Genomic DNA, 23,857 nt, shown 5'->3' with positions numbered 1-23,857 from the left:
TATCAATGTTGGGGTGCTTAGGTACAATTTGTTTCGTAGGCTAGGAATGTGTCCAGTCCGCTTTTTCTCTACCAGATAGTCCACCAAATAAAAATATTACCCAGATATTATTCCATTAAAGAAGAGTGCCCCACCCTGCATCACGTGCTTTTTTCACAATCCGTTTCACTTCTTGCGAGCGAGCACGAGTGGTGACAAGCAAAGTGTCGGGCATATCCACAATGACGAGATCGTCCACCCCAAGACACGAAATAAGCCGACCAGACTGTGGTACAATGATTCCACCCGCAACCTGCTCAGTGAGGACTAACACACAGTCATTCAGTAGCTCTTTAACAGTTGAATTGAACGACATACCGAGGTTGGTGTCGCCAAGAATGCGCGGCTGGTGCAATTCCGCGGGCAACAGTTCAGCGAGCGAAGAAAAGTCCCCAACATCATCCCAACCTGTTCAACACAAGTCAGCAATCTCCAGTCACAGTTGAGATAGTTTTACCAAATGTTGCGGGCACGACAGCAACCCGTCCCGTCGATGCTGCTGGTTCTGCAATAGCATTGTCTATTGGAATCTTCTCCAAAGTCGGCCAAATTTCGTCCAACACGACTTTGCGCTTTGTCTCGTCATCCCACACCTCAGCAATCTTGGTGAGACCTTCGTATAGACCAACGTTATACTCCTTCAATAATTCAAGAAGGAAAGTTGCTTTGGTGACGAACATGCCGGCGTTCCAACGGTAAATACCAGTTGCAATGTAGCTGGCAGCAGTGCGGGCATCAGGTTTCTCCTTGAAACTTGATACTAGACGCGCGTTGGGGGCCTCTGAGAGACGGAGCTTATCCCCCAGACGAATATAACCGAAACCAGTCGATGGGTGTGAGGGCGCGATGCCGATTGTGACGAGATAGTTGTGACGCGCAACTTCGACAGCCTCCGCGATGGCGGAGAGGAACGCGTCGTCGCCAGCAATCATGTGATCCGCAGCAAATGAGCCAATAATAGAATTGGGATCGCGTTTGGCGAGGACAGCAGCAGCAAGACCGATGGCTGCCATCGAGTCTTTTGGACCGGGTTCACAGAACAGGTTTTCCTGGAGAAGCTCGGGCAGTTGTGCGTGAATCGCGCCAACATGGGCGGGGCCTGCGACAATAGTTGTGCGGGCAGCGGAAGTAAGAGGAAGTAGTCGGTCCCATGTGGCTTGGATGAGTGAACGGCCTTTGAGGGTGAGATCAAGTAGGAATTTCGGGTGGTCTTCACGCGACAGAGGCCACAAGCGAGTGCCGGCCCCGCCAGCGGGAATGACAACGTAGAAGCCAGGAATATCTCTCGTCTGGCCAAACTGGTAGGACGTCTGTGTTTGTACGTTGTCGCTCAGTGGAGATGGATGGTAGGCTTGCGATTGGACAATGGGAGGAATAGCAGCATTTAGGAATGGCGATTTGGCTCGAAGTTGTGGGCTAGACGGTGGTTGTGGTGTCATGTATCCTGGCGTGCCGCTTCTGTTGCTCTATAAACGGCTATTAGTACAAGGCGAGGTAAAGAAAAGCGTTGGCGAGACCTGGCTCAGCTTCAATTCGAGGAGAGCATTGGCTTGACGCAGTTGCTCGCATTCATGACGGACAGCAGCGAGGTCCAAAGACTGTGAAAGAAGTCGTTATAGCAAACGGCGAGACTAATAACCAGCACGAACATTCTGCTGGACGACTGAAAGGATTTGTTGGAGAACAACTGAATCGGAGGCCATGAGGGTATGCGGAAAGGTGGATTTTGCCGACTATTTACTCTGTCACGCTACACGGAACACGTATCCAATTCAATCATTTCTACGCGTCAAACACGTCTACTCTTCATCGCTCTCAAATTCAATCGCTTGGAATTTCCTTGCTTTCTTATTTGGGTTCGCCAGCGACGCGCCTTTTGGTGCTGAACGCACTGCAGCGGCCTCTGTAACGATATCAGTGAAAAGTCTCAACCTGAGTGAGCAAAATGCAAACTTGAACTTGATGCCCGTGGGGCAACATCCTCTGAGACCCTCTTTTTCTGTGGTGACTGGGGCGCTTCAACTGGCGCTGGTTTGCGTTGTTTCGGGGCCACGGGGGGCTCTGGAACGTCAAGAGACGGCTTCTTTTCTGTCTTTACGTTCGGGGGTATGCTCGCGACTGCAGGGCCAGCTAAGCCGAAAAGTCGAAAGAGATCTAGACAGTAGTGCACATGACATACGAGTGGGAAACGCAACCGCGGAAGGATTCAGACGCGATTGTCTTGACTGGGCTTGTAGGGCGATCTTCGGAAACCAGTCAGAGTCAGCCAATGACAATGTGATGTAGAGCGTCCACATTCGCAAAAGCCTCGGTGGTGTATTCAAGCGCTTCTCCTGCACTCATTTCTTTCAGAGTAACTTGAATGGGTTTTTTCCCTGTCGGATTAAGCACAAGCTGCGATCGTCAAGGCGGGCCACATTGATAAGATATGCCATTACTTTATAGGGTTGTGCTTCATCGACATGAAGTTCGCCTTGGACAATATTTTCCGCTAGATTTCCGGCGTATGTCGACAGAAGCGTAGCACTGGCCGAGTGACCCACTACTCCCAACACATCATCTGACGTCCAAGAGCCTTGCCACCAACGTGCATTGGCGCCTGTCAGGCCAAGATGAATTTGCCACTTGCTGGTGGTAACATCCGACAGAAGTACATATTTTTCCAGGCCTTGATAAATGACTTGGATAAGTTCGTCTAGAGGCCCGAAATGTTCCATGACATTGGAGGCCATGAGTTCTTTCCGCAAGTGTAGTTCAACCTGTCACTGCTGTCACGTCCGAGTCCCAACTCCCATAATCGCGGCTGGAGACATAGGTGCCTAGGCACATTGATAAGATATGGCTCCATTATCTGACTGTGCTTCATCCATAAAGTTGGAAGCATAGCCCAACAGAAGCTTCCAGTGATCGATGACTTGAATAATGAGTCCGGCTATGAGCGAGTTGTTTTCGCAAGTTGAACAAGTCACGGCCCTTGTCACGCCCATCCAAAGAACCGTGTACATTGAAGATTCCATTCCAGCCACTTGAACGAATACATAATAGAAGACGAAATAAAAATGCCAGTATATGCAGAAATATATATCGAATGAGATAGCTCACGACTCTTTTGATCACTGGGGTACATTCAGCTGAGTTTCGGATGGTTAATGGGGGTTGCTCACCACTAATCGACTCCGACTGAGATTCTGCCGCACGAGCATGTCCCGAACTAGAGAAGAATAAAGCTTCTAGAGAAGAAGGACAAGAAACAGGCTTAGAGCTTACCACTTCCAAGTATGTCCGATGTCGCTTGCGAGTCCTATAGGAGAATCAGATTGAGAAAGCACAGTCTATGGTTACGCACGGTCACCGAGGTAAAGTAGGTGTAGAAACCGCGCGCCTCCTGCGAAAATTGCTTCGCAATCATGGTGAATTTCTTTTTCATGTCTGCCAGCTCGTCAGTTGGGAGTTTCGAAAGAGAGCAGAGGAATGATGACATTGAGAGGTGTGTTCGAAATCGTTCGGACGGTCGCCATAGGACACCACGTATTCCGCGAACTTTTGTCCAGATTCTAGTTTTGCCTTTGGAATGGTCAGTTGATGAATAACTAAAACAAATTAGGAAATACCTGGAGGATGTCGCACTTGTTCAAGAACAAGATAAGACTTGTGTTTTTAAGCAGTGGGCTGGAGACGATCATCTTCCACAAAAGGATGGAGTCTTCCAGTCGGTTGACGCTTTCATCCTCCGCTAAAACCTGGTCGAAGCAGCTCAGAGGTGCGAGAAAGATGATGGCATCCATATCATCAAAGTAAGGGACCCTAATGCATGATAAGCGGGCCCCAAATCGGCGCAGGAGATAAGCCTACCATGCCGCTGGAGAGCCTCTTAGTTGATACTAGACGGAATTTGGCTGGCTTACCTCGAAGAGATCGAGCTCCTCCCACATCGAACACAACCCAGCCTTGAGGAACCATGTTGCCAGCCTTCAGAGTGAAGTGGTGCTCCGATACACCTGCGGAAACATGAATAAGAATGGAGAGAAGATCAGAGATGTCTACACACCCAGGGTCTTTAATCTAGCCTTCAGAATGTCGTCTGTAATGCCTCAGTAGATGTTGACAGGATTGAAAAGCATGATAGGTACCATCGGTCGGTTGGTACGAGAGGTCGGTGACGCGCTCAATAGAGTCAAGGAAACTGCAAACGGATTAATAAGGCGATCACCAATGTACGTGCCACCTTACAAGCCCTACTAAACAGTTAGACACGGAACATGTTAGGCGAGATGCGTAACTCACGGCCATGTCCTGCAGTCTGAGCCTATGCACCTCCAGCACCTCCTTAACCAGGGGGTCGTTCCACAGACGAATCATATCCTCTGAGCAGGCGTGGAGTAGTTGTCTGGCCTCTTTTGAGTCTTGGGGCTCGTTTGTTTCTGGCCCATCGACGCTGCTTCGCACATTGTTCATCAATCGGCTAAATGCATTCTTCCAAGGTGCTGTTGAGTGCACAGAAACCTCCGCAGACGACTGTTGATCATCCGATGACTCTGTTGAGCGCGGTTTGGACCCTGGCGTTAATTTTCCGAGGAGGGCTGCCTCCACTTGCTGGAGGGGGAGCAAACGCATTTTGAGAGCACGGAGTTCTGATGTCAGAGCGGGGTATACGGGATCATCGGGGCCAGGAGTAGTCGTAGCTGCAATTTCGGCTTCGGCAAGCGCATTGAGAATGAGGCGTATCGAGCGAACAACATTCAGGTGGACAACTGCACGCCACGAGCCAAGCTCGGCCTTGAATGCTTTTGGAGAGTTGATAAGTTGAAAGTCTGGAGCAACGTTAGTTACAACGGGGTAAGAAGAAGGTATCACCGCACTTTTGAGTGTCGTGCTCTTGCCTAGACTGTCGTATGAGCGGGGGATGATAGTAGAGAGAGAGGATTTTTGCGTACCAGATTCGCTCTGGCCGAGAAGGAGTATTTTGACGGGCTTGGCTGCCTTTTTCTACAACGCGAGTTATGATATGGGTAAAGGTGTGCGAGCTAAGTACCTCAGCATTGCGTTGACGGTTGAGTTCTTGGTCGATGAGATCGGACCGTTTCTTTGCCTCACGCTCTAGGAGTAATCGGGACTCTCTCTCCTGAGGGGTTTCGTTTGCTGGTGGTTGGAGAGCAAGAGTGAGTGGGTCGATGTCGGGGGCACCAGTCATGGCGCAAGAGAAGGTTCGGAGAAGTGTCTATCAATCACAAACTGAAGCTTCCGCTTGGTCTCCCACGCATGCAACATTAGACCATATTCGCAACCCCTTCCCCGACACGAAATCATTTCCGTTTCCTGTTGCTACGGCCGCAAATGGTGTGTTACTGATCGTGACATTGTTGCGCCACGTCCCGCCCTTCGTGCGCCGATTCCACACCCTTCATCACACGCTTATATTTCAGACATAATTAACCAGCGCCTTCACATTATATATGCTATAGCACTTACTTCACATCGAATTTCTACCTTTTGTATGGTATAATTTACAGAAAACCAGCTCCCTCAACGCGCCATATCCCGACATCAGAGTGAGTTTGATCGAATTGCCGTTTATGGGGGCATCCAAATTTTGGCGTGTGGAGCATCAAAAACGAGAATATGCCTTTGCCGAGGGGTTGCGAATATGGTCTATTATACGCTCGTCGTTGGCAACATGTTCTTACCCTACTCTAGTAGTACTCTTATGCTCCCCCTCCAACAAAATGTGACTGGCGCTCCGCTTCAGTCAGTTCAAGAGCTTGCCGAATCTCGCATGATTGCATGCTTGCGTCACCACTTTCGACGTCATCCTTCAATTTTCCCAGCCTATTAAATGCATACTTCCAACCTTGTCTTTTCTCCTCATCTTAACCATGTACCGAACTTCTACTCTAATCGCCGTCTCCCGCAGAGCCGCCGTATGTCGACTATCTTGGTGTAATCGTTGATCCTTGTTGATTCTCCAATTAGGCTCGTCGAAGCTATGCAACTGCTGCCCCACCACCACCTGGACCACCACCCGCCCAAGAGAAGAAGAGCGGTGGCGCTGGAATCTACCTGATAGCAGCTGCCCTACTTGGTGGCGGCGCATATTACTATTACTCGACCAACACTGAGCAAGTCGATGCCCTGGCCCACAAGGCAAAGGTCGAGGAAGAACAGGCCGTCGCTCACGCCAAAGATGCTGCAAACCACGCGATAGCCGCCGGCCAAGAGCGTCTGGCATCTGCACGTTCAACTTTTGATGGGAGTGTGAAAGAGGCCCAGCAAACGCGTGATAGAATTACTGCTGAAGCCAACGCCCGAGCGCAGAAGGTAGCAGACGAAGCTGATGCTACTTATAATGCCGCAAAGGGGAAGCTTGCTAGCGCTCGCAACTCGACAGAGGAACTCTATCGCGATGCACGTGCCGAGACAGAGAAGAAGGCAGCAGAAGCAAAGGCGGGCTGGTTCAGTTGGCTAGGTTGGGGGCGAAGCAAGGCTGAGGAGGGTCGGGAAAAACTGGAGGAGGGCAAGGATAAAGCTCTCAAAGAGGTTCGCAAATAACTCTGATTTCGAACTTGTACTCTCTACGTGTAAACTATTTTTGTTGAAGGATGTACTCGACATTCGCAGCTATCTCCCATTTCGGTTGTCGCAGGAACAGCATACTTGGCTCATCAGAGTCTGACAGAGTCATCGACAACGCCAACCAAACAGCATCGGCATTATTCACGACGGCTGCCAGGTAGAATTCTCTTGCGCACTTCTGCAGTTCTTCGTGCGTTTGGCGATGGAGAAACCGACGGAAAGCTAAAAGAGCCTGCCAAACAGGACCATCCTGAGCGCGAACACCCTTCATTGTCGCGGTCATACTTCTCAACAACGCGCGATAGAGCCTATGTGAATGCGTATAAGCCGATTCGGAGCCTACCGACCCCCAACCGCGCCGGGCCAACGCACTGGTCGAGTCTGCTGCATCGAGTTTTCCCAAAATGGTTCGAAACCGTGGCCAAACATCGTTCCACATTCTTCGGTACATGAAGCTTCCTGCATAGGTGACCAAGGCATCGATCAAGGATGCGGTAGCAGCAACAACATAGGTCTCAGAATCAGAGAGTCGGTTGAGAATGAACGGCCAAGCGGAATGGACCGAGGGTAATAACGCCGAATCCGGCAACACGGGGACAGAGGCAGCGAGCAGGGTTAGGATTCTGGCTCGAATAACGGGTGATCCATGAGTGAGGAAATACAGTGACCGAGTGACAATTTGTTTTGTCAAAAGTTGTGTAGCAGTTGCAGCTGGTTCTTCATCAACATGCTCGGGTTTATTGGATTCCAGTGGTTGCTCTACTGGCTCTGGTTCAGGCTCTCTCTCCTCGTGTCGGCGCGGAAACCATTCGACAAATGATCTCATCTGTTCTACATCGTTTGGAGGATTGAAAGTGGGCGAATTTGAACGAGGAATCGATTTGCCGGCCTCTTGCACTTCAATGACTTTGATTACTTCGCCCAGCACCTCAACTAGGCCCTCAACAACAACTTCATACCCGTGAAAGTCGTCAAGACGATCAAAACATTCCTCGACCACATCAGAGGCTTTGTCCACAACGTCACTGCCAACTAGTCGGACGAGAATGACAAGGACCTTAGTAGCATCGACATCCAGCCATCTTCGGGTTAGTCTGCGGGCGACCGCATCTAATGCATAGTCGAAGTTGGAGAGCAGAAGGTTAGACGGAGAGGCATACGATGCACTTCTTGCCATAAAGTGAAGTGTCGCAAGTGCTGTTGCGGACAAATGGAAATTAGGCGAGACGAGTGAGTGCAAAACGGGGTAGACAGTGTACAGCAGCAGCGGGGCAGACCGAGCTTGTAGTACACCTGACACAACGGCAAGCATCTGGAGGCAAAGAATTCGATGCAGAGTTGGTTGTGATGGATTGTGTCTAATGTTCGAAGAGTTCGAAGACCGCGTTATCTTTAAAGTGTCTGCGAGTCGATCGACGCCTTTCAGATGTAATATCGATGACGAGTCGTCTTCTTCATCTGGCTTTTGAGGCAGATCTTCCATCAGATCGTCATCCGGTCTGTCCCACAGCTCGGAAATAGTCCTTGCAACACCTCGAGCTAGCTTATCGAGACGTTTTGATTGCCGAGGATGCTCTGTCTCCATTTCGGTAGATATCGGTACTCCAGAAACCCCCTCCAGAAGTCGACACGCGCACCATAAAGCAGAAACGGCTCGACTGCTCGTTCCATTGCAACCCACATTGAGGAACCATTCGACAGCGGGGAGACAGCTGTCTCCTGCTGCTCGTCCTAGGTTGAAAAACATCTGGGTCAATGCTTCATGCGCACTCATAGTCGTCAGATTTCTGAAAGTAAGTTGGGGGAAGTTGACCTGATCGAGGGAACCGTCGTCATTTTCAAGCATGAGTTGAGCTGTAGATGTGCCAGAAGGAATTGAAGACAACGGAGCCACCTCTAGAACCGACAACAGACGCCACCCCCACTTTTCGATGCCGCCACTTGGACCTAAAAGGGTGGCAAGACCCGCTGATATAGACGGAATTCCCGGTTTGTTCTGAAAAGGCATCGCGAGAATGCATGTTGCGCTGATAATCCCAGCCAGATGCTCCACTTTGGAATCAGATTGGGATGAGAGTAACCGCGGTAAAGTTGTGAGGTTGTCTTTGGTACTGTGCACCAGCGTCTGCAGCAACGGCTGCCGAGCGTTGCTGGGATTGGTAAGTAGCTGTATCAAAGAGCTACGAGATGCTTCAGAAACACCCGGCGCGTTGGAGACCGAAAGCGAAAGCAAGAAGGAGAGGAGGAGCGGTCTGGTTTGGGGGAGGGTCAACGCTGTGTTGAGCAGGACATCAGAGGACAGTTCTTGTAGAGCAAGTAGGGCTGTCGGATTTGTGTGCGATACCAGTGGTGTGAGAGTATTGAAAGCAATATGAAGTTGTGTCGCAGTTCCGCGCAGCCATGACGTCGTTCTTGAGGTGAAATAAGGTCGAGCGGGCACACTTGGTTCAGGTGGTGCGGAGGGGTTTAAGAGGTCTAAGAAATCTTCGAGGTCTTTGACAGGTTGCACGGCCCCATCGCGAATACAAACATCATCACCAATAGACCGTATTACCACAATTTGGAGCACCTTCAAAGATCGCGCAACGACAGCGCCATGTGCCCATCCCAGGTTACCACTTTTCCCAAGGGCAAGTTTCGTCATGGAGCTGACAACTCCAGGAAGAACAGTCGGAACAAGGGCATCAGGGAAGTAGGTTTCAAGGAGAAGCAGTAACAGGTCGAGCGAAACCAGTTTTAAATTTCGATGCGGTGAGTTTGCCGTTGTCAGAGCAGCGTCTAATGTCCGCCCCAGCAGAGGGATGAACCGTTCAGAGGATGCATGCTCTTGGATTTCCGCCAGTCTAGAGGCGGATGATTTGGGTTGAACACCTGCAGTGGCATTGTCCCGCAAACAAAGCAATGAGTAGAGGCATTGCGCCGCCGCTTCTTTCGTTTCATCTTCGCGAACTTTCCCTTTCCCCTTTCCTTCTATACCCCCAATGACTGAGCCACAAAGAATGAAAATCTGCTCCCACAGCTCTAGATCGCATGTCCACCAAAGATCGTCGCAAAGGTAAGCCAAAATGGAGAATATCCGTTCCAGAAGTTGGTTGGGAATTTCAGGAGACTCGTTGCGTGAAAGCAAAACTCGGATCGGATAAATAGTGTAACCCAACAGCTTTTCGTCCAGAGCGTTTCCCGACGCCTTTATGTCACGCAAAAGGTCAAGTAGATTGGTTAACAGCTGTAGTGTGTTTGGCACCGACGCTGGGGTGAGATGTGACGCGCCCATGAGAGGCACGCATACGAGTTTGAGCTTGAATAACGATAAGAGGGCGATTGTGAGTCGATGTCAGCAACATACGCGTTGGAAGAGGTCATTGGGAGAAGCCATCAAACCTCAGGCGCCCCCACGTGCCCTTTCTTTCGTTGGCTTCAACCGTCACGTCCTGGTTATGTCGGATCGCGACCTGCCACCGCTGCCCATCCAACCGCCACAAAGCCAGGTTGCGGAATCTTCGCGACGGCATTCGACAAGGTCAAAGGACAAGGCATCAATTGGCAGAGAAATTGCCCATATGTTAAATCTTGAACGCCGAGATCACAACGAAACTCAGCGTGAATTAGAGCGTGTCAGGGAGCAGCTCCGACTCCAAACTCTTCTTACTGAGGAGGCAAGGACTCAGGTGGCTGAGGCTACCACTAGATTGAAACACGTCAATGCAGAACGGTACGGCTACAGCTCATTCCGTGCACTGATACTCAAGAAACGATAGACTTATTGCTGTTAGAGAAGCAGTTAGACTGAATGAATCTTTAAAGTCAGACTTGTGCAAGATACTACAGAAGTCAGGCTCACCCAGTTCACAGCTTATATCGATTTCAACTGGAATCGGCACAGAACGAGATCAGTCGCGCTCAATCTGTCTTTGATATCGTCGAAAAAGAACGATACAAAGCTGAGGCTTTAAGTGCGAAATCCCGCACCGTTGCTCGTAGGCTTCACGAGCAACAGAAAATTTACAATGCGCGCGAGGAAGGCAGACGGCAGGGCCTCCAGGAAGGCCTCGAAGCTGGGCGACTACACGTTTTGACAAGCGAAGCAGATGGACTGTCGGACCTGGGCGACTTGCTTGATGACCAAGATTTTGAAGGAGGCGAGGTGAATGCGGGGCCAGCTGAACTAGAGGACCTATTCTATACACCCAATCCGTCAAGAAATGGCACCTCAATTCGCGATTCGCGGTTTAGCCAAGCTCTGAACGGGACCGAAGCTAATCGAATATCGTCTGCAACACCAGACCCGGTTCCAGTACCCCCACCCGTGGTAGTTGCTCCTCCGACTCCAGAACCGCTGCCTATTCTTGCACCAGAAACGAACGCCAATATAAGACCACAAGGCCAAGGTGACTTTCACCCGACCCCAGTGCATAACTATCCACCCCATGCACTCAGCCAACACTCCCAAATCCCTCCGGACGGTTATATTCCCGTGGTTGGCCCCGAGCCCAATGCCCTCCCAGACATTCCACCTCCCCACGAGTTTATTCGGCAATCGGTCATCGAAGAGCCAACTGTCTCGCCTGCCGCTTTCGCAAGAGCACTGTCGCCTGGTAGCCAACGCTCAAGGTCTGTTGCAGCCAACTCTATGCGACCAACGCATTCTGTGGTGAGTATCTCGCGCGACATCTAGGCTTTACCACTTTCTTATAGCACATTAAAAATAGGCCGGCTCAGTTCGGTCTGTGAAGATGCCAACACCTCGAACAAGTACAAACATCCATGATATCGAACTGGAGGCACAGCAAAATCTAGGCAATTTCCTCCCTCGGAGTAGCATTTCCTCCAGCCATCCAGGCTCAATCAACATCGGTGTTGTCCCTGCAGTATGTCGAACCACTTCCTATTCTCTTGTCTTATCGTTCGTCAAGTCACCCGAATCGCGCACTGCTTCCCAAATGTTTGTTGGCTCTCCATCTATAGGAGAAAAGTTGTTCGGTCTTCCAACCTTCCGAGAAGAAGTGCCGGCTGAGCCTGGTGTTATTTTTGGACACGTGCTCGATCCCATTGAAGGCCAACCGTATGAACATCCCACTGGTTTCGCTGTCCACCCGAATTTGAACCCACCCTCTCCAGGCACTGAAAGCACACCCAGCACACTGACTACTCCACCAGAATTGCGCAACAGGAAACTGGCAAATTACTAGAGCCAGAACGGTATTTAACGGATTTCAAAGGAGGGTACAAACAAACACACACATGTAAAATAAGCACAAACTCAGTCTCGTCTTCGTGAGTAGCGGTCTGAGTCATCTCGTCTGTCGTAGTCGCGTCGACTGGACTCTTTACGATCATAGTCTCGCCGACTTGAATCCCTCCTTCGGTCGTCGTTGTCATACCGTCTCCTTTCGTCGCGGTCACGCCTACTGGGAGACCGTGACCGGGAGGTACGGCGTGAATGACTAGTTGACCCATTGTCGCGCCGACTGTCTTGACTGGACTCTCGACGACTGGATGATTCTTGTTTGAGGATGGGGATGTAACGCAGATCCTGTTTACCACCCTTCCTCTTTTTGGAATCCGAGCCGTCATCGTAGACTTCTTGTGGCTTCGCGCCGATACCGAGTAGAGCTGGTCGTGCTTCAGGTAAATAAGGTTGGATCATGCCCTTGCCAGGCTTTCTCGAAGCTGCTGTCCCTTCTTTCCACCCCATACCACGAAGAAGAGCAAGACCAAATTGCTCAACAGGAACTCGTGCATAGTCCTCCAATGATGCAACATCAGGGAGCTCTTCAACGTCTTGTTTAAGGGCGTCAGCTTCAGAAATAGAAGGTATAATGTCGGCGATAGGTGTGGCGTTGGGCCCGACACCATTTGCTTCGGAAAGAATGGCACGCAGAGCCTTTTGGTCTTCGGTTTCTTCTTCGACCACTTCTTCTTTGACATCGACCATGTCAACTTCCTCCTCCTGTTCGACTGTCGTAGCCCCTTCTGTTTCTTGCGTCTTGGTCTTGACGTAGATCCCGGAGCGGGCAGGACCACTGTTGATCGTATCTCGTGTTCCAAGACCACCAACACTCCCATCCTGACCTGTCGTCGCTTTGGCGGATTCAGGTACGAATTGACCAGCCGTTCGCCTCTTGCGGGCCAGTTCCCTCCAGTCGCGGTTTTTTAGAGCAGGGATGACGAGGGGTCCAGTTGACTCTTTCTTGCGCTCGTGCAGACTAGGGGGAAAAGAATTTTGAAAAAAAGACTGACGTGAGTTGAGATGGCTGTGGAACGAAGCGAGGATAAACACACCGCTGAGCTCCCATTGCATCAAACGCCGTCACAAGCTCGTCTCTGGACTCATCTTCTTCGTCGCTTGAGTCCGGGGTCTCATAATAACGCGCAGGAGAAGATGTGCGGCTCCGACTGAGAGGGCTATTTGGAGTTGAGTTGTGTGCAAGATGACGTGGAAGAGCTGAGGCTCTGAGGTCCGATTCTGGGCCAGAGGAGTTATCCCGCGATACTGGGGTTGGCCGTCGGACTGTAAACGAGACTTTAGAGGTCATGGTTGTTGACTCCAAGAAGGGTGTCACGGCGTGACAATGTCACTTGCTTCCATCCTCCTCCGGCGCGCTAATGTTCGCGCAGTTCCAATCCGGGCCTTGACTACTTCGCTGCCTTCACGAGCAGCATTAGCCACTGAGCTCACCTCTAAGCCGACTGTTCTTCTTGCTTCTCCAGCACCAGAATATATCAAACAAGAGGAAATTGACGTCGAGCTGCTCACTCCCCAGCAGGCTCAAATCGTGATAACAGACAGAGCTGCTGAGGTATGTTATGGATATATATTCAAGTCCTCGAATTTCCTCAATATTTGCAGCAACTACGCTCTATATCGACAAGGGAAGCAAATCCCAATGCCGCACTTCGAATAGCAGTCGAGTCCGGAGGCTGCCATGGCTATCAGTATAAAATGGAGCTTGCTGAGAAACGGGGAGGAGACGACTAGTACGCTCATTATGCTCACACATACCCGCCACTTACCCTGTTCCCTAGTCATTTTAGTCATCCGACGGTGAAGCCGTCTAATATTCTTGTTGACGCTGTCTCTCTTACGCTGCTCAACGGCTCAACCATTGATTTTGCAACTGAGCTTATTGGCAGTAGTTTCCGTGTCACTGATAATCCACATGCCAAAGGGAGTGGATGTGGATGTGGGGTTAGTTGGGAACTGAAGTCTTAGATTACTGGTCAGAGTATAATGCCGCAAGGGGAGCGAATGTATTAGTAAACATGACAGAAGTGTCTATGTGGAAGAGATAGGTCAACGACTTGAGTAAAATGTCCATGAACGGTGGTACAAAAACAACTTAACAAACAATGCAACAACCGCCACTCTCCTCCTTCTCAGGTATCGCCTTTCCACTGCTCTTCCTCCTGTGGTGTTTGGATTCACCCGTCCCCGGTACGCCATCTCGCATCAACATGCTTGCTCGAGTGGCGGCTTCGAATACCTCGTCGACACCTTCGATTTTGAGTGCAGAGCATTCCTTGTAGGCACGTGCGCCAATTGCTTTGGCAGTTCGTTCACCCTGCTCCCGAGTAACCCAGGGGCAAGGGTTATCCGGCGTGTTTGGATGAGATGTTGTCGGCCGCAGGTCGGCCTTGCATCCAACGAGGATAACAGGAATTGACGAGCCACAAATAGAGCGAACTTCCTCTATCCACTATCCTCGGGTGAATTCCTGTTCCTTGTTAGTGAAAAGACCTGTGCTCACCTTTGTTTGCACATTTTCGAGTGAGTCGGGAGTGTCCAGAGCGAACGCAATGAGGATCACGTGTGATTTGGAGTAGGACATGGGCCGTAAACGCTACAAGACGCGTTGGAATCTCGACAAGTATGGGTGATGGGGATTTACCTCATATTCTTCTTGTCCACTGGAGGAGGAGGAGGAGTGAGAACGAGATTCAAACACGAGGTCGAGACACGAACGCAGTATCCCAAAGGGCTAGTTGGACTGGCTTGTCGTCAAGTCGAATTTCGGCCACATAGTTATCAAACACAGCTGCATTGCAATGAATGGACTAGAGGCGCAAGTAGGGTTAAGCTTACTAGGTTGCTATACGAAGAGTTAAATAAGCAGCCGTTAGTATGGAATACGTTCGCAGACGCACATAATCCCGGGGGAACTCTCCCAAAGCGAAAGAGCATAGTAGTGATGTCTTTCCACATGCGCCTAGCGCACAAAAATAAGGCAATGCTTAGTGCTGCGGAGCACACTTACCATCTCCTACAATCACGAGCTTGCGCTTTATCTGTGGACCCAACATAAGAGAAATGTAGGGATAAGAGAAAGCGGCATACTGGACTAGAAGCCGACATGGAGGTGGAAGTGGTTGGTTAGATCGCCCACACGAATTTACGGTGTAGAGAGCGGCCCTAAGCGCAGCGGAAAGTGGAGAGAAAAAGAGCGACGAGAGAACACAGAAGACTCGACGGGCGCGGTGAGGGTCGAAAGAAAGATGACGAGTGATGACTAAGATTGATGATGCATTTCAACCTGTCTTGTTCGACACAAGTAATGCTAGGGCATAGTACTACCAGCTCTCTATTCGAGCCAACTCGTTGCCTTTCCACCCTCAGCAGCAAGAACGACAACGGGGCAGTTGACGGACATCATTGCCCGACTCAACATGAAATGACGTCGTTGACGGTCCTGCTTTTTTGCCGAGATCCCGTGACCATATGATGCTCAGAACAGTCGTGCCTCCAACATCTCGGCTTGTACTCCTTCGTCGCTGTGTACACCAAAAGCCAAAGTTCAATGCCGACCACCTCATTCCCGAGCGACCACCCTCATGGCTTACGCGAAAAATTCTAGAATCTCCACAGAATCTTGAGCGCTTCCGAAAATTTGCGGGTTACCTTGGCATGGGTTCTCCACGAAGTTTAGCCCAAATTCGCACCTTTGTATTGTATGAAAGGGTCTGCGCCCTTCGTGCTGACGAGGAAAAAGACTTTTGGAGACACGGTACTTGCTGCTTGGTTTTCAGCGACCAGAAATGTAACAGGCTTTAGATTGTGGCCTCCCTCCGACCTTTCAATCGTGGTTCACTGTTATCACGCTGCATATTTGGATGATGAACGTCCGATTCCGCGCGTTACCGAGCGCCTATGGTCGCCGCTATGCCGACTGCCTTGTGGAACATTTTTTCCAAGACGTTGAGGATCGAGTACGCGCCATAATGCAGCCAACACATGACTACAAACCCTACACCTTCCTATCAACCTTCTACGTGAATCCAAACGCGCCAAAAAGCACAGACAAGAACGAGAAACTGAGCAACGCGCCAGAACGTCTTGTTTCCCAGCAGCTTAAAATTTTCAAAGAGCAGTGGACTGGGTTTGCGCTCTCTCTTGATCTCGCACTCGTCAAAGGTGATATGGAAATGGCAGCGACAGTCTGGAGAAATCTGCTTGGCGCTCGTGGGGCCTCAGGTATCGCCTTCCCAGATGATCCATCTGCACCCACCTTCCGAAGAGCCGTCAATCTTGTTGGCGGTACTGTGGTCAATCCAGAAAAGGTTGATTTCGACAAGGAAGCCGCCACCGATGACCATTCCGGGGTCTACGACTTCCCATCGAGCGAGGCGGACAAATACCTTGAATACCCACAACTCATGCTCGATATCGTTCACTATATCAGACGAGAGCTTTATAGATTGGAGGCCTATTCAGACGAGCAAATAGTGAATATGGACTGGAGGGACCTTAAATTCGGCCAAATCCGAGACAATGCGGAGGAGTCGACGAAATCGGAGTAGATGGGTGTCATCGTATGACTGGCTTAATTTTTACTCGTCTCCTTTGACATGCCGGCCTAGCCGTATGCTTCCGTTTGTCCAACTGCCAGACCTGAATGAATTCGGCTGGGAGATTCTCAAGATGCGACTCGTTGCAGAGCCTAAGTACAAGTACAACCATGTGCATAAGAAACAGCGTCGGAAGCAAGCAATTCTAGTCAGCCTATCAATAGCACTAGTTCATCGTTTTCGTTTTAAGTTGGTCTGTGCCGCAACGAGAGGTCCACGTTCGAGAGCAATATGTTCAGCAGTATCTTGTTCAATTCCAAGTTCTTCATCGAGGGCGTTGGCATCCGATTTTGGCATAGCGTCAGTAACGAGGTCCCAGAAACTGGAAATAGTATTGAGGCGCGTAGAACGTCAATGCAGCGAATAAAAACCGACTTTTTATATATTCTCTTCCGGCGAATCCACTCTGTTCTCCACTTCCACCAATCTGCGTCGACTTGCTCGATGTCTTGCTCCGAAATGAGAGGGGCACCAGCACGAAGCGGCTGTAGTTGGGCATCGATTTTTTGGATCTATAATGGGTTCCAGATTAGCTAAAACCAACGAATAAAACAGACCGTTTGCATCAATTCAGATATTTGTGTAGTTAATTCATCGTCAGTGGGTGTTGATTTGATCTTTGCTAGTTCTAGGCAGACATGATGGAAGGTTTAGCTGGAGAAACCGCCATACCAGACGAAGATGCTTTGATTTGTGTGCCCAGCATTTTGTTTTCTTCTTGAAGATTCTTGACTTCTTGCTCGAGAGAGGCTAGTTGTTCGGCAGGTATGACGGATATGCTTGCTTGGTTTGCGACATAGAACACGGATTTTCCTGTTGAGAGAAAGAGCGACAGATCGAATTAAGCTGGATGGGTGCATGTTGAGACAACTACCGTAAGTCTTTGCGGCCAGGGAGCCCTTTTCTGCCAAAGAGGCTAGTATCTTCGCTGCTTGAGTTTTGGGGATGGCACCTAGAGCCCATATTAGCGGGAGCATCCACAACTCCATATGCTACCCTTGAGGTTCGCGGCGACATCAGCTGCTCCATACGGTCGATTCATCTACAATGAAGTGGTGAGGACAGTACTGCCTATAGATATTAGTGATACCTTTTGGATGTACTCCAAGACGGCGTCTTCGGCTTCTTGTCCTTTCAGCACCTTTACATCGGTTTTTTTCGCGTCAGTTTTCGGAGGCATGACGAGTCGAAAGCAAAACGCGTCCTGTCACGTGTGACTGTCACCGGAGCAACTTTCCTGATCTCCGTCAACTTGTCAGAGCTGAGAGCTTGTTCTCAGCCAATTGGGATGGTGCCGCGGGCTGGCTGCTTTTGAAACATCATGATCTCCATCGCATCCACATTGATGTCTGGGTATCGCACTGCCGTACGATTCTGCGGGCTTTCATCGTGTTTCCACGCTATTTATTCTCGGGCTTGCTTCGAATCGTCCTCGTTCTCTGTTTGCTTCCTCGCTTTGTTGGAAGGCCGGTGGGATAGTGTTATCTTAACCTTACTGTCCGATTACTTGCTTTTCCTCAGACACTCTCATCTTGATTGATGCACTGCTGCCACCCAAACAGGTACATTTCTTGGAGCGGCATCTTATAGCACGGCCTTCAGTACGTTATTTCTGTGAGGCCCGCCAAGCTATGCCATACAGCCTCTGACCGGACCAGGTACATATTCAGAATCGGCTCAATGCACAAAGACAGCGGGTCGATAAAACCTCTCCCTTGGATGCGAGCATCCGGTTCAATATTTCGCTATGTCTCAAGCTCAAGAGTCACCGAAGAAGGAAAAGAAGACACGGAGGCGTCTGCGACTCAGCTGTGTCGAATGCACAAAACGCCGTCAGGTAAGTCATGATCGTCGCTTGTAGATCCTCTCCCATTCTTATTCACTTCATAGCGTTGCGATCGCTCTTACCCATGCGGTCTTTGTGTCTCTCGAGGTGTTGCTCATTTGTGTCGATGGGAAACTGTGCCCGTGGCGCGTCCAACTCCCGCTCGTCCACCAGTGATTCCGTCGCAAAACGCTCAAGATAAAATCCAACAGTTATCCGCGCGTATTGCGAGTTTGGAAGCAATGGTGGCAGCAGAGCGTCGCAAAAACTCCACTCTGGCAGGCTCCAGTCCTCGTTCATCGAATTCTCTCGCCATCGACTTCTCCCCTCATGGCTCTGTTGTCTCTCTGCAATCTCCATCGAATGGGAACTCGCCAAACTCGTCGCCTGAGCCATACCCTCCGGATGAGGATGATGACTTCGTGCCAGCCACCTTATCGGACAGCGGTTACTGCTCCGTAGCCTCACTTTCGCAATGTTGTGTCGCTCATCATGGGGAATACGTCGGAAGCGGTAGTTTGTTGTCTGCTTTGCGTTCAGTAAGTTATTCATATTTCAGACCGCTCTGCCTGTTGACCGAGCTCAGATGCGGCCTGATACAGTCCCTCACGTACTACATGTTGACTCAAGTCGTGCAAGCAGCCTATTCCACTCTCAGTTCGCCTTGGACGAGCAGCATCCTACTCTGACTCGTCTTATTCAATCTCTTCCCCAGACCTCAGTCGTGACTTCTGTATGCCAAGTATTCTTTGACGAGTTCAACTGGCGATTCGGAATTCCCTGGGAATGGTTCCAAACGACATGCTCTGCCATGTGGACAGTTCTCCGACACACTCATTCCACTTACATCAACCCACACTGGCTGTCATTATTGTTTGGCATCCTAGCACTAGGCTCCAGTTCTCCCAGTGGCGAAGGCGCCGAACTTTTTTTCTCTTGTTCGATAGCGGCCCGCCGGTTGGCGGAAAGCATCTATCTCTCACAGCCCTCTACTTCTCAATCTTCTCCCGCTCAAGGCGCGGTACTCTCCGTGCTCGCTGCGCCACTTTTGTGCGAATACCTTGCGGAGCGCGGTCAGATCGGTGAGGCATGGAAGCTTGCTGGACAAGCGGTCATCGCAGCGGAAGCTCTGGGGCTGCATCGGGATCCTGACTGGTCTGGCTGGCATCAGGACAGCATGAATGATGATGAAAAACTCTTACGCCGCAGAGCGTGGTGGGGTATCTTTATTTCTGAGAGGTAAGCACCACTTCCTTGTACTACGACTTTCAATAATTCTGTTGTAGAATGTATAGCCTAATCATCGGTCGTCCTACACTCATCCGAACACAAACTGATGTCGCCCCGCCGTCGCCTCTATGCTCGGACGGGACACCAAACCCCTTCAACATCTATCAATGGCAGCTCATCCAGCTTTTTGATCTTGCAGGAGAACTGAGCGATCAAGTATGTTGCGTTGCTGTACTCTTTTTTGCCCTTAAAAATCATAATCGCAGTGTTTCTCCCTCAACCCACCAACATCGTCTTTGGTCTATCGTCTGAATCGTAAATTGGACAAGTGGGAGTGCCAACTGCCTCCTGGATTGAGAATGATGGAGACACTCAACATCCCCGACAGCTTCCATGACTGCGACCTGATCACCGTGGCCCGCCAAAGGCATTGGCTTTCGATGTGGCACCTTCTCTGCGGCACAAAACTGCATGTTTCTCTTCTCACCCAAGACAAGAACGCCAGCGTATTCCTGGGAGTGTGGGACCACCCCCTAGGTCGAACTCGCAGTCGGCAATTCTGCCTATCATATGCGTCTCGGCTAATAGAACTTCACTGCAACGTTCATGATGCATTATGGTCGAGGGACCAGTCCAATATGTTATCAGGCATCAAATGGTCTTTTGCTACCTGTCTTTCGCTTTTGGAGGGTGCCATCACTGTGGCTTCCTTACTATCTCAAGGAGAAGAAGCTACCCTGGTCCAACGTTCGATGTCGGTACTGACTCGGGTGGCGAACGAGGAATCATCGAAGGCGACGATCGCACGCTTGGGAAGCGAGGCGCTGGAAGGTTTGATCAACGAGTTGAGCCATCGAATGCGAATCACTTCACCCAGCTTGGATCAATCCTTTCCGGGGTATCATTGGTACTCGGCGACTGGAGATGGTGTGTTTACAGCAGATTATAGTGTGAAGGGCATGGAACGATTCCCCAATATGGACCTGGTGTCCTTATTCACCGAAGAGTCAAAGGTCGGGCTACTGGATGGCTTTGAGACTTGAGTAGATTACCTCTGTATTTTATTAAATCGCATGCTAGTGAAACTGGCCCAACAAAAGGTGGATTCTAGAAGACGGGAATTTACAATCGGAACATGCTTGTCTAAGCTCAGCGTCTAACGCGTGTGAACATCAGCTAGTAGTCGCTTGTGTGCTTGCCGCATCTTGCTCTCTCCCTCATCCATGCCAGTGCCATGGACTGGCGCTAAGGCCGAGCAGAGGTACAACGTTACCACCGACTGTGAGTCTTTCCAATTTGCAACGACGGAAACTCAAAAAACAACAATATCTCAGTTCCAAGCCTTGGTCTTCATGCCGCTTGTGCGACCGGTAACGTCGGAGGTGTAGAGTTTGCCCTGGCTCGTGGCCAGCCAGTCAATTCTGTGCTGGGTAGGTCTCTACAGTGCTGTGGTTGCCTTGGATGATTAATCCTCTTTGTAGATGGTGTTCTTCCCATTCATGTCGCAGCCTCCGGGGGCTCAGAACGAGTTGTACGACTTCTTATCGACCATGGGGCGGATGTTAACGCGCTACGGTGAGTTTCCGATCGTGGCATTTGTATCCGTCGAGTGAATTTGCTTTCAGCCTTCCACGTCGATACTCAAATGACAAAACTCGCGATGCCTCCTCTGTCATTATTGGCGCCAGCAATAGGTCCGTCCTGGTTTCTGGCTTCCCTTCCTCTTGACTCAAAGGAAAATAGCACCCCATTACATTTCGCCGCTGCTAACGGCAAGCTTGCTGTTGTTCGACTCTTGTTACAACATGGTGCTCACGCAAATCGACCCGATAAACATGGAGTCACTCCGGAACTCGTAGCGCGTCAGAACGGCCACGAGGATTGTGCAGAAGAACTTCGTTCTTGGTCCCGAAAGCGGGATAAAGATTTACTCGAGCGCGAGCCTCCCGTTGATGACGACGAAAATGGAAGTCGCAGAAGAATCCACATGAAGCGGTCTGTGGACACTGCACTGAGCGTATTCAAGGGTGGATCAACAGAAGCCCTCAGACCGCCCCCGATGCCATCAACGTCCACCAATTCCTCAACTCCACCAGGATCACCAATGCGACCTTTTGGGGAATACACGTTTTACCCGACTAGTCCGAGTCCTAGTCCAATTGATTACGGCTCACGTCGGCCCTCTCTTCCCCAAATAACTCATCCAACGCCACCTTCCGTCAATCGTAAGGCCTCTTTGGCTTCTCGAACAAACCCCCGGCGACCTCGGTCTGCTGGAAATGGCGCAGAACCTGAAACGACACAATTTGGACGGGGCGGAGCAGGCAGAAAGCTGGGAAGCAAATATTCCCTGCTTAATATGTTCAAGAAAGGCCAAGTCGAAGAGGACGGCCAGCCTGTATCAGCCACCGCAGGACTACCTTCCGCTCTCTCATCGTCATCCAGTGTTGCTTTGCCTCAAACTTCGGTAGAATCATCACCAGGACCGTCTTCTGCCCACTTGCCAGAAAATCCGTCGCCTTCTTTTATTCGACGACCATCGAATTTGTCCCCTTCCATGAAAACCCAACCTTTACCCGGGGCGCAAAAATCACCGACACGTCCTCCGATGGCTGTTGATCTCCACAACGCATTTGCTCTCCATCAACATCGGGAGCGGTCAGGCTCCGGCACTGGCACGCCTTTTGAAGCAGCGGCATTTCTCAACGCCACCATGACCGAGAGTGGCAGTCCTGGTTCTCTCTCGCGGTTGAACGTGCTTAGGCCCGGTCACGTGAGGGATCGATCGGGTTCAAGAGGCAGCAGCAGGACTGAGGAAGAGTCTTTGGGCCGACCGGGAATACTACGAGCCCATAACCGGAGTATTTCTGGTCCAGCACCTCCAGCTGTTCGCGCCCTCCGATTTGATCCGACATCGGATGCGAATGGTCGAAGAGCTGACAGCCCTTCAAGAATTACATCTTCGACCGCCCTACGTGGAAGCACTAGTGCTGGCTCACTCTCGAGACTAAGAAATGATATAGCCGAAGACCGTGATCTCCCTGACTCTGCACCTGCTGCTGTTACCGATTTCGATCTCGAGGCGCTGGAGAAACATTTTCTTGAAGATGATGAAGAGGATGAATACGCATATGGCCGTCCTCTGCCAAACTCTCGTCTTGCAATAATTGCAGCAAGCCGGCAGCAAATACCGTCACCGCTACAAAGCACTGGTCTTCCTTTCAGTATTCGCGACCCTCCCGAGAGTGTACCTCCTGATGTTCGGGCTCGTGGCGCTTCTGTTAGCAGCACAAGCACCACTGATAGCCAAACAAATCCCCAGCTCAGCGCTAGTGGAACGACAAGTGGGAGCGGGAGCGTGGCTGTTATGACGCCTTTGCAGCCAACCGAGAGTTTGCCCACTCAGACCATCTCTCAACCCGAAGATGTTGTTGTCGAGTCGGACCGTGTTCCCACTTCGCGCTTGAGCGAGCGGCGCACACCGACCCCACTGGACATCAATCTGAGTTTGATCTCGTCACATGCTCAAGCAGAGGCGCTGGTCAAGAAGGAGCTGAAAGATATTCTCGATATGCCTGCTTTGTCACCTGACACTACAAAGACTCCTGGGTGGACGCCATTGAGCGCCCGCCTGGCAGCATACGGGGAAAGTCTGGAACTTGAAAGAAAGTTCAGGGCTGAAACGACACCCGCAACTCCAATTAACGAAGAAACTCCCACTGCCCTACATCCAAACAGACAGAATGACGCTCTTTCCGGTGGAAGTGTTGGCCGGCAGAACAGCTTCGATGCTAGGCCCCGTAAACGACGCAAAGAGCCGCAACGGCCACATACGAGCAGTGGAACAGACTCGACCTCAACGGAGTGTACGTATTTCTGATCAACTTTTGGCTTCATCTCATTTCTCCCTAGCTGTCCACACGCATTATTCTTCCCAGTCGACATCGGCAGTGTCGTCGACAACAGATGTCAGAGCTGTCCCGATGGTCGCGCAAACTGCCGCCACTGCCGCCAAAGTTGTACAAGCCAATCATCGTGTTCGCCGAGCACGGACTCCCGATCCTGAAGCGGGTCTGAGTCGCGTTAGCTCGCTAGAGCTCGAATCAATTGACACGGAGTTGGGCCCTGCGTTGACTCGTGTCTCCACTGCGCCAATTCCACCAACGCAGAACAAGCGGGATCTCGCTCGTCATATAGCGAGTGCCAACAAGCTGACTCGAATGGGATTCCCGCCATCGCAGCAAACCAAACAAGAGACGGCCCAGACTAAGCGCTTCGGGCTCAAATCCTTCATGCAGTCCTGGAAGGGCAAACCTTGACGTCTATATATACCCCCAGGCATAACCCAAA

The 23,857-nt window shown here is 50.7% G+C and overlaps 13 protein-coding genes across 13 annotated transcripts; 6 read left to right on the top strand and 7 right to left on the bottom strand.

The window, feature by feature from the left end:
• Positions 1-115: 115 nt before the first annotated feature.
• Positions 116-1,742, bottom strand: MIND_00039200 (NTP-transferase domain-containing protein; the record flags this gene model as incomplete). Its single annotated transcript, XM_037357361.1, has 5 exons — positions 116-306; positions 358-447; positions 497-1,505; positions 1,557-1,637; positions 1,689-1,742. The coding sequence occupies 5 exons, from the start codon at positions 1,740-1,742 to the stop codon at positions 116-118; spliced, it is 1,425 nt and encodes a 474-aa protein (XP_037225271.1).
• A 96-nt stretch (positions 1,743-1,838) lies between these two features.
• On the bottom strand, positions 1,839-2,771 carry MIND_00039100 (uncharacterized protein; the record flags this gene model as incomplete). The annotated part of the gene is made up of 5 exons (XM_037357360.1): positions 1,839-1,942; positions 1,993-2,169; positions 2,219-2,282; positions 2,335-2,433; positions 2,478-2,771. 5 exons carry the CDS (start codon positions 2,769-2,771, stop codon positions 1,839-1,841), a joined length of 738 nt encoding a protein of 245 aa, XP_037225270.1.
• Positions 2,772-3,152: 381 nt separating this feature from the next.
• Positions 3,153-5,230, bottom strand: MIND_00039000 (uncharacterized protein; the record flags this gene model as incomplete). Its single annotated transcript, XM_037357359.1, has 13 exons — positions 3,153-3,155; positions 3,204-3,250; positions 3,307-3,340; positions 3,386-3,629; positions 3,667-3,843; positions 3,892-3,898; positions 3,945-4,037; positions 4,088-4,120; positions 4,170-4,222; positions 4,265-4,850; positions 4,899-4,919; positions 4,974-5,025; positions 5,072-5,230. The coding sequence occupies 13 exons, from the start codon at positions 5,228-5,230 to the stop codon at positions 3,153-3,155; spliced, it is 1,509 nt and encodes a 502-aa protein (XP_037225269.1).
• Positions 5,231-5,912: 682 nt separating this feature from the next.
• Positions 5,913-6,585, top strand: MIND_00038900 (uncharacterized protein; the record flags this gene model as incomplete). The annotated part of the gene is made up of 2 exons (XM_037357358.1): positions 5,913-5,957; positions 6,010-6,585. The coding sequence occupies 2 exons, from the start codon at positions 5,913-5,915 to the stop codon at positions 6,583-6,585; spliced, it is 621 nt and encodes a 206-aa protein (XP_037225268.1).
• Positions 6,586-6,619: 34 nt separating this feature from the next.
• MIND_00038800 (Heat repeat protein) lies at positions 6,620-9,985 on the bottom strand (the record flags this gene model as incomplete). Its single annotated transcript, XM_037357357.1, has 2 exons — positions 6,620-9,907; positions 9,956-9,985. 2 exons carry the CDS (start codon positions 9,983-9,985, stop codon positions 6,620-6,622), a joined length of 3,318 nt encoding a protein of 1,105 aa, XP_037225267.1.
• Positions 9,986-10,031: 46 nt separating this feature from the next.
• Positions 10,032-11,734, top strand: MIND_00038700 (uncharacterized protein; the record flags this gene model as incomplete). Its single annotated transcript, XM_037357356.1, has 6 exons — positions 10,032-10,321; positions 10,368-10,412; positions 10,462-11,260; positions 11,319-11,477; positions 11,523-11,671; positions 11,728-11,734. The coding sequence occupies exons 1-6, from the start codon at positions 10,047-10,049 to the stop codon at positions 11,732-11,734; spliced, it is 1,434 nt and encodes a 477-aa protein (XP_037225266.1). The 5' UTR covers positions 10,032-10,046.
• Positions 11,735-11,869: 135 nt separating this feature from the next.
• Positions 11,870-13,145, bottom strand: MIND_00038600 (G-patch domain-containing protein; the record flags this gene model as incomplete). The annotated part of the gene is made up of 2 exons (XM_037357355.1): positions 11,870-12,815; positions 12,892-13,145. The coding sequence occupies 2 exons, from the start codon at positions 13,143-13,145 to the stop codon at positions 11,870-11,872; spliced, it is 1,200 nt and encodes a 399-aa protein (XP_037225265.1).
• Positions 13,146-13,181: 36 nt separating this feature from the next.
• MIND_00038500 (Fe-S-biosyn domain-containing protein) lies at positions 13,182-13,822 on the top strand (the record flags this gene model as incomplete). The annotated part of the gene is made up of 3 exons (XM_037357354.1): positions 13,182-13,409; positions 13,460-13,587; positions 13,636-13,822. The coding sequence occupies 3 exons, from the start codon at positions 13,182-13,184 to the stop codon at positions 13,820-13,822; spliced, it is 543 nt and encodes a 180-aa protein (XP_037225264.1).
• Positions 13,823-13,949: 127 nt separating this feature from the next.
• On the bottom strand, positions 13,950-14,962 carry MIND_00038400 (Rho small monomeric GTPase; the record flags this gene model as incomplete). Its single annotated transcript, XM_037357353.1, has 8 exons — positions 13,950-14,306; positions 14,358-14,450; positions 14,499-14,517; positions 14,573-14,645; positions 14,693-14,699; positions 14,755-14,816; positions 14,865-14,895; positions 14,945-14,962. 8 exons carry the CDS (start codon positions 14,960-14,962, stop codon positions 13,950-13,952), a joined length of 660 nt encoding a protein of 219 aa, XP_037225263.1.
• Positions 14,963-15,161: 199 nt separating this feature from the next.
• Positions 15,162-16,404, top strand: MIND_00038300 (uncharacterized protein; the record flags this gene model as incomplete). Its single annotated transcript, XM_037357352.1, has 4 exons — positions 15,162-15,293; positions 15,342-15,399; positions 15,462-15,611; positions 15,659-16,404. The coding sequence occupies 4 exons, from the start codon at positions 15,162-15,164 to the stop codon at positions 16,402-16,404; spliced, it is 1,086 nt and encodes a 361-aa protein (XP_037225262.1).
• A 219-nt stretch (positions 16,405-16,623) lies between these two features.
• On the bottom strand, positions 16,624-17,632 carry MIND_00038200 (TBPIP domain-containing protein; the record flags this gene model as incomplete). The annotated part of the gene is made up of 7 exons (XM_037357351.1): positions 16,624-16,774; positions 16,828-16,964; positions 17,010-17,080; positions 17,125-17,265; positions 17,327-17,404; positions 17,449-17,494; positions 17,543-17,632. 7 exons carry the CDS (start codon positions 17,630-17,632, stop codon positions 16,624-16,626), a joined length of 714 nt encoding a protein of 237 aa, XP_037225261.1.
• Positions 17,633-18,199: 567 nt separating this feature from the next.
• Positions 18,200-20,550, top strand: MIND_00038100 (uncharacterized protein; the record flags this gene model as incomplete). The annotated part of the gene is made up of 5 exons (XM_037357350.1): positions 18,200-18,289; positions 18,343-18,816; positions 18,864-19,516; positions 19,564-19,723; positions 19,774-20,550. The coding sequence occupies 5 exons, from the start codon at positions 18,200-18,202 to the stop codon at positions 20,548-20,550; spliced, it is 2,154 nt and encodes a 717-aa protein (XP_037225260.1).
• A 180-nt stretch (positions 20,551-20,730) lies between these two features.
• MIND_00038000 (uncharacterized protein) lies at positions 20,731-23,826 on the top strand (the record flags this gene model as incomplete). Its single annotated transcript, XM_037357349.1, has 6 exons — positions 20,731-20,788; positions 20,842-20,937; positions 20,989-21,082; positions 21,133-21,201; positions 21,251-23,373; positions 23,420-23,826. 6 exons carry the CDS (start codon positions 20,731-20,733, stop codon positions 23,824-23,826), a joined length of 2,847 nt encoding a protein of 948 aa, XP_037225259.1.
• Between the last annotated feature and the right edge of the window lie 31 nt (positions 23,827-23,857).

The sequence above is a fragment of the Mycena indigotica genome, assembly GCF_014461135.1.
Source record: "Mycena indigotica strain 171206Taipei chromosome Unknown Mind.scaff0001, whole genome shotgun sequence".
Lineage (NCBI taxonomy): Eukaryota > Fungi > Basidiomycota > Agaricomycetes > Agaricales > Mycenaceae > Mycena > Mycena indigotica.
Note: the sequence above shows the minus strand (reverse complement) of the source record. Positions and strands in the feature narration are given on the sequence as shown.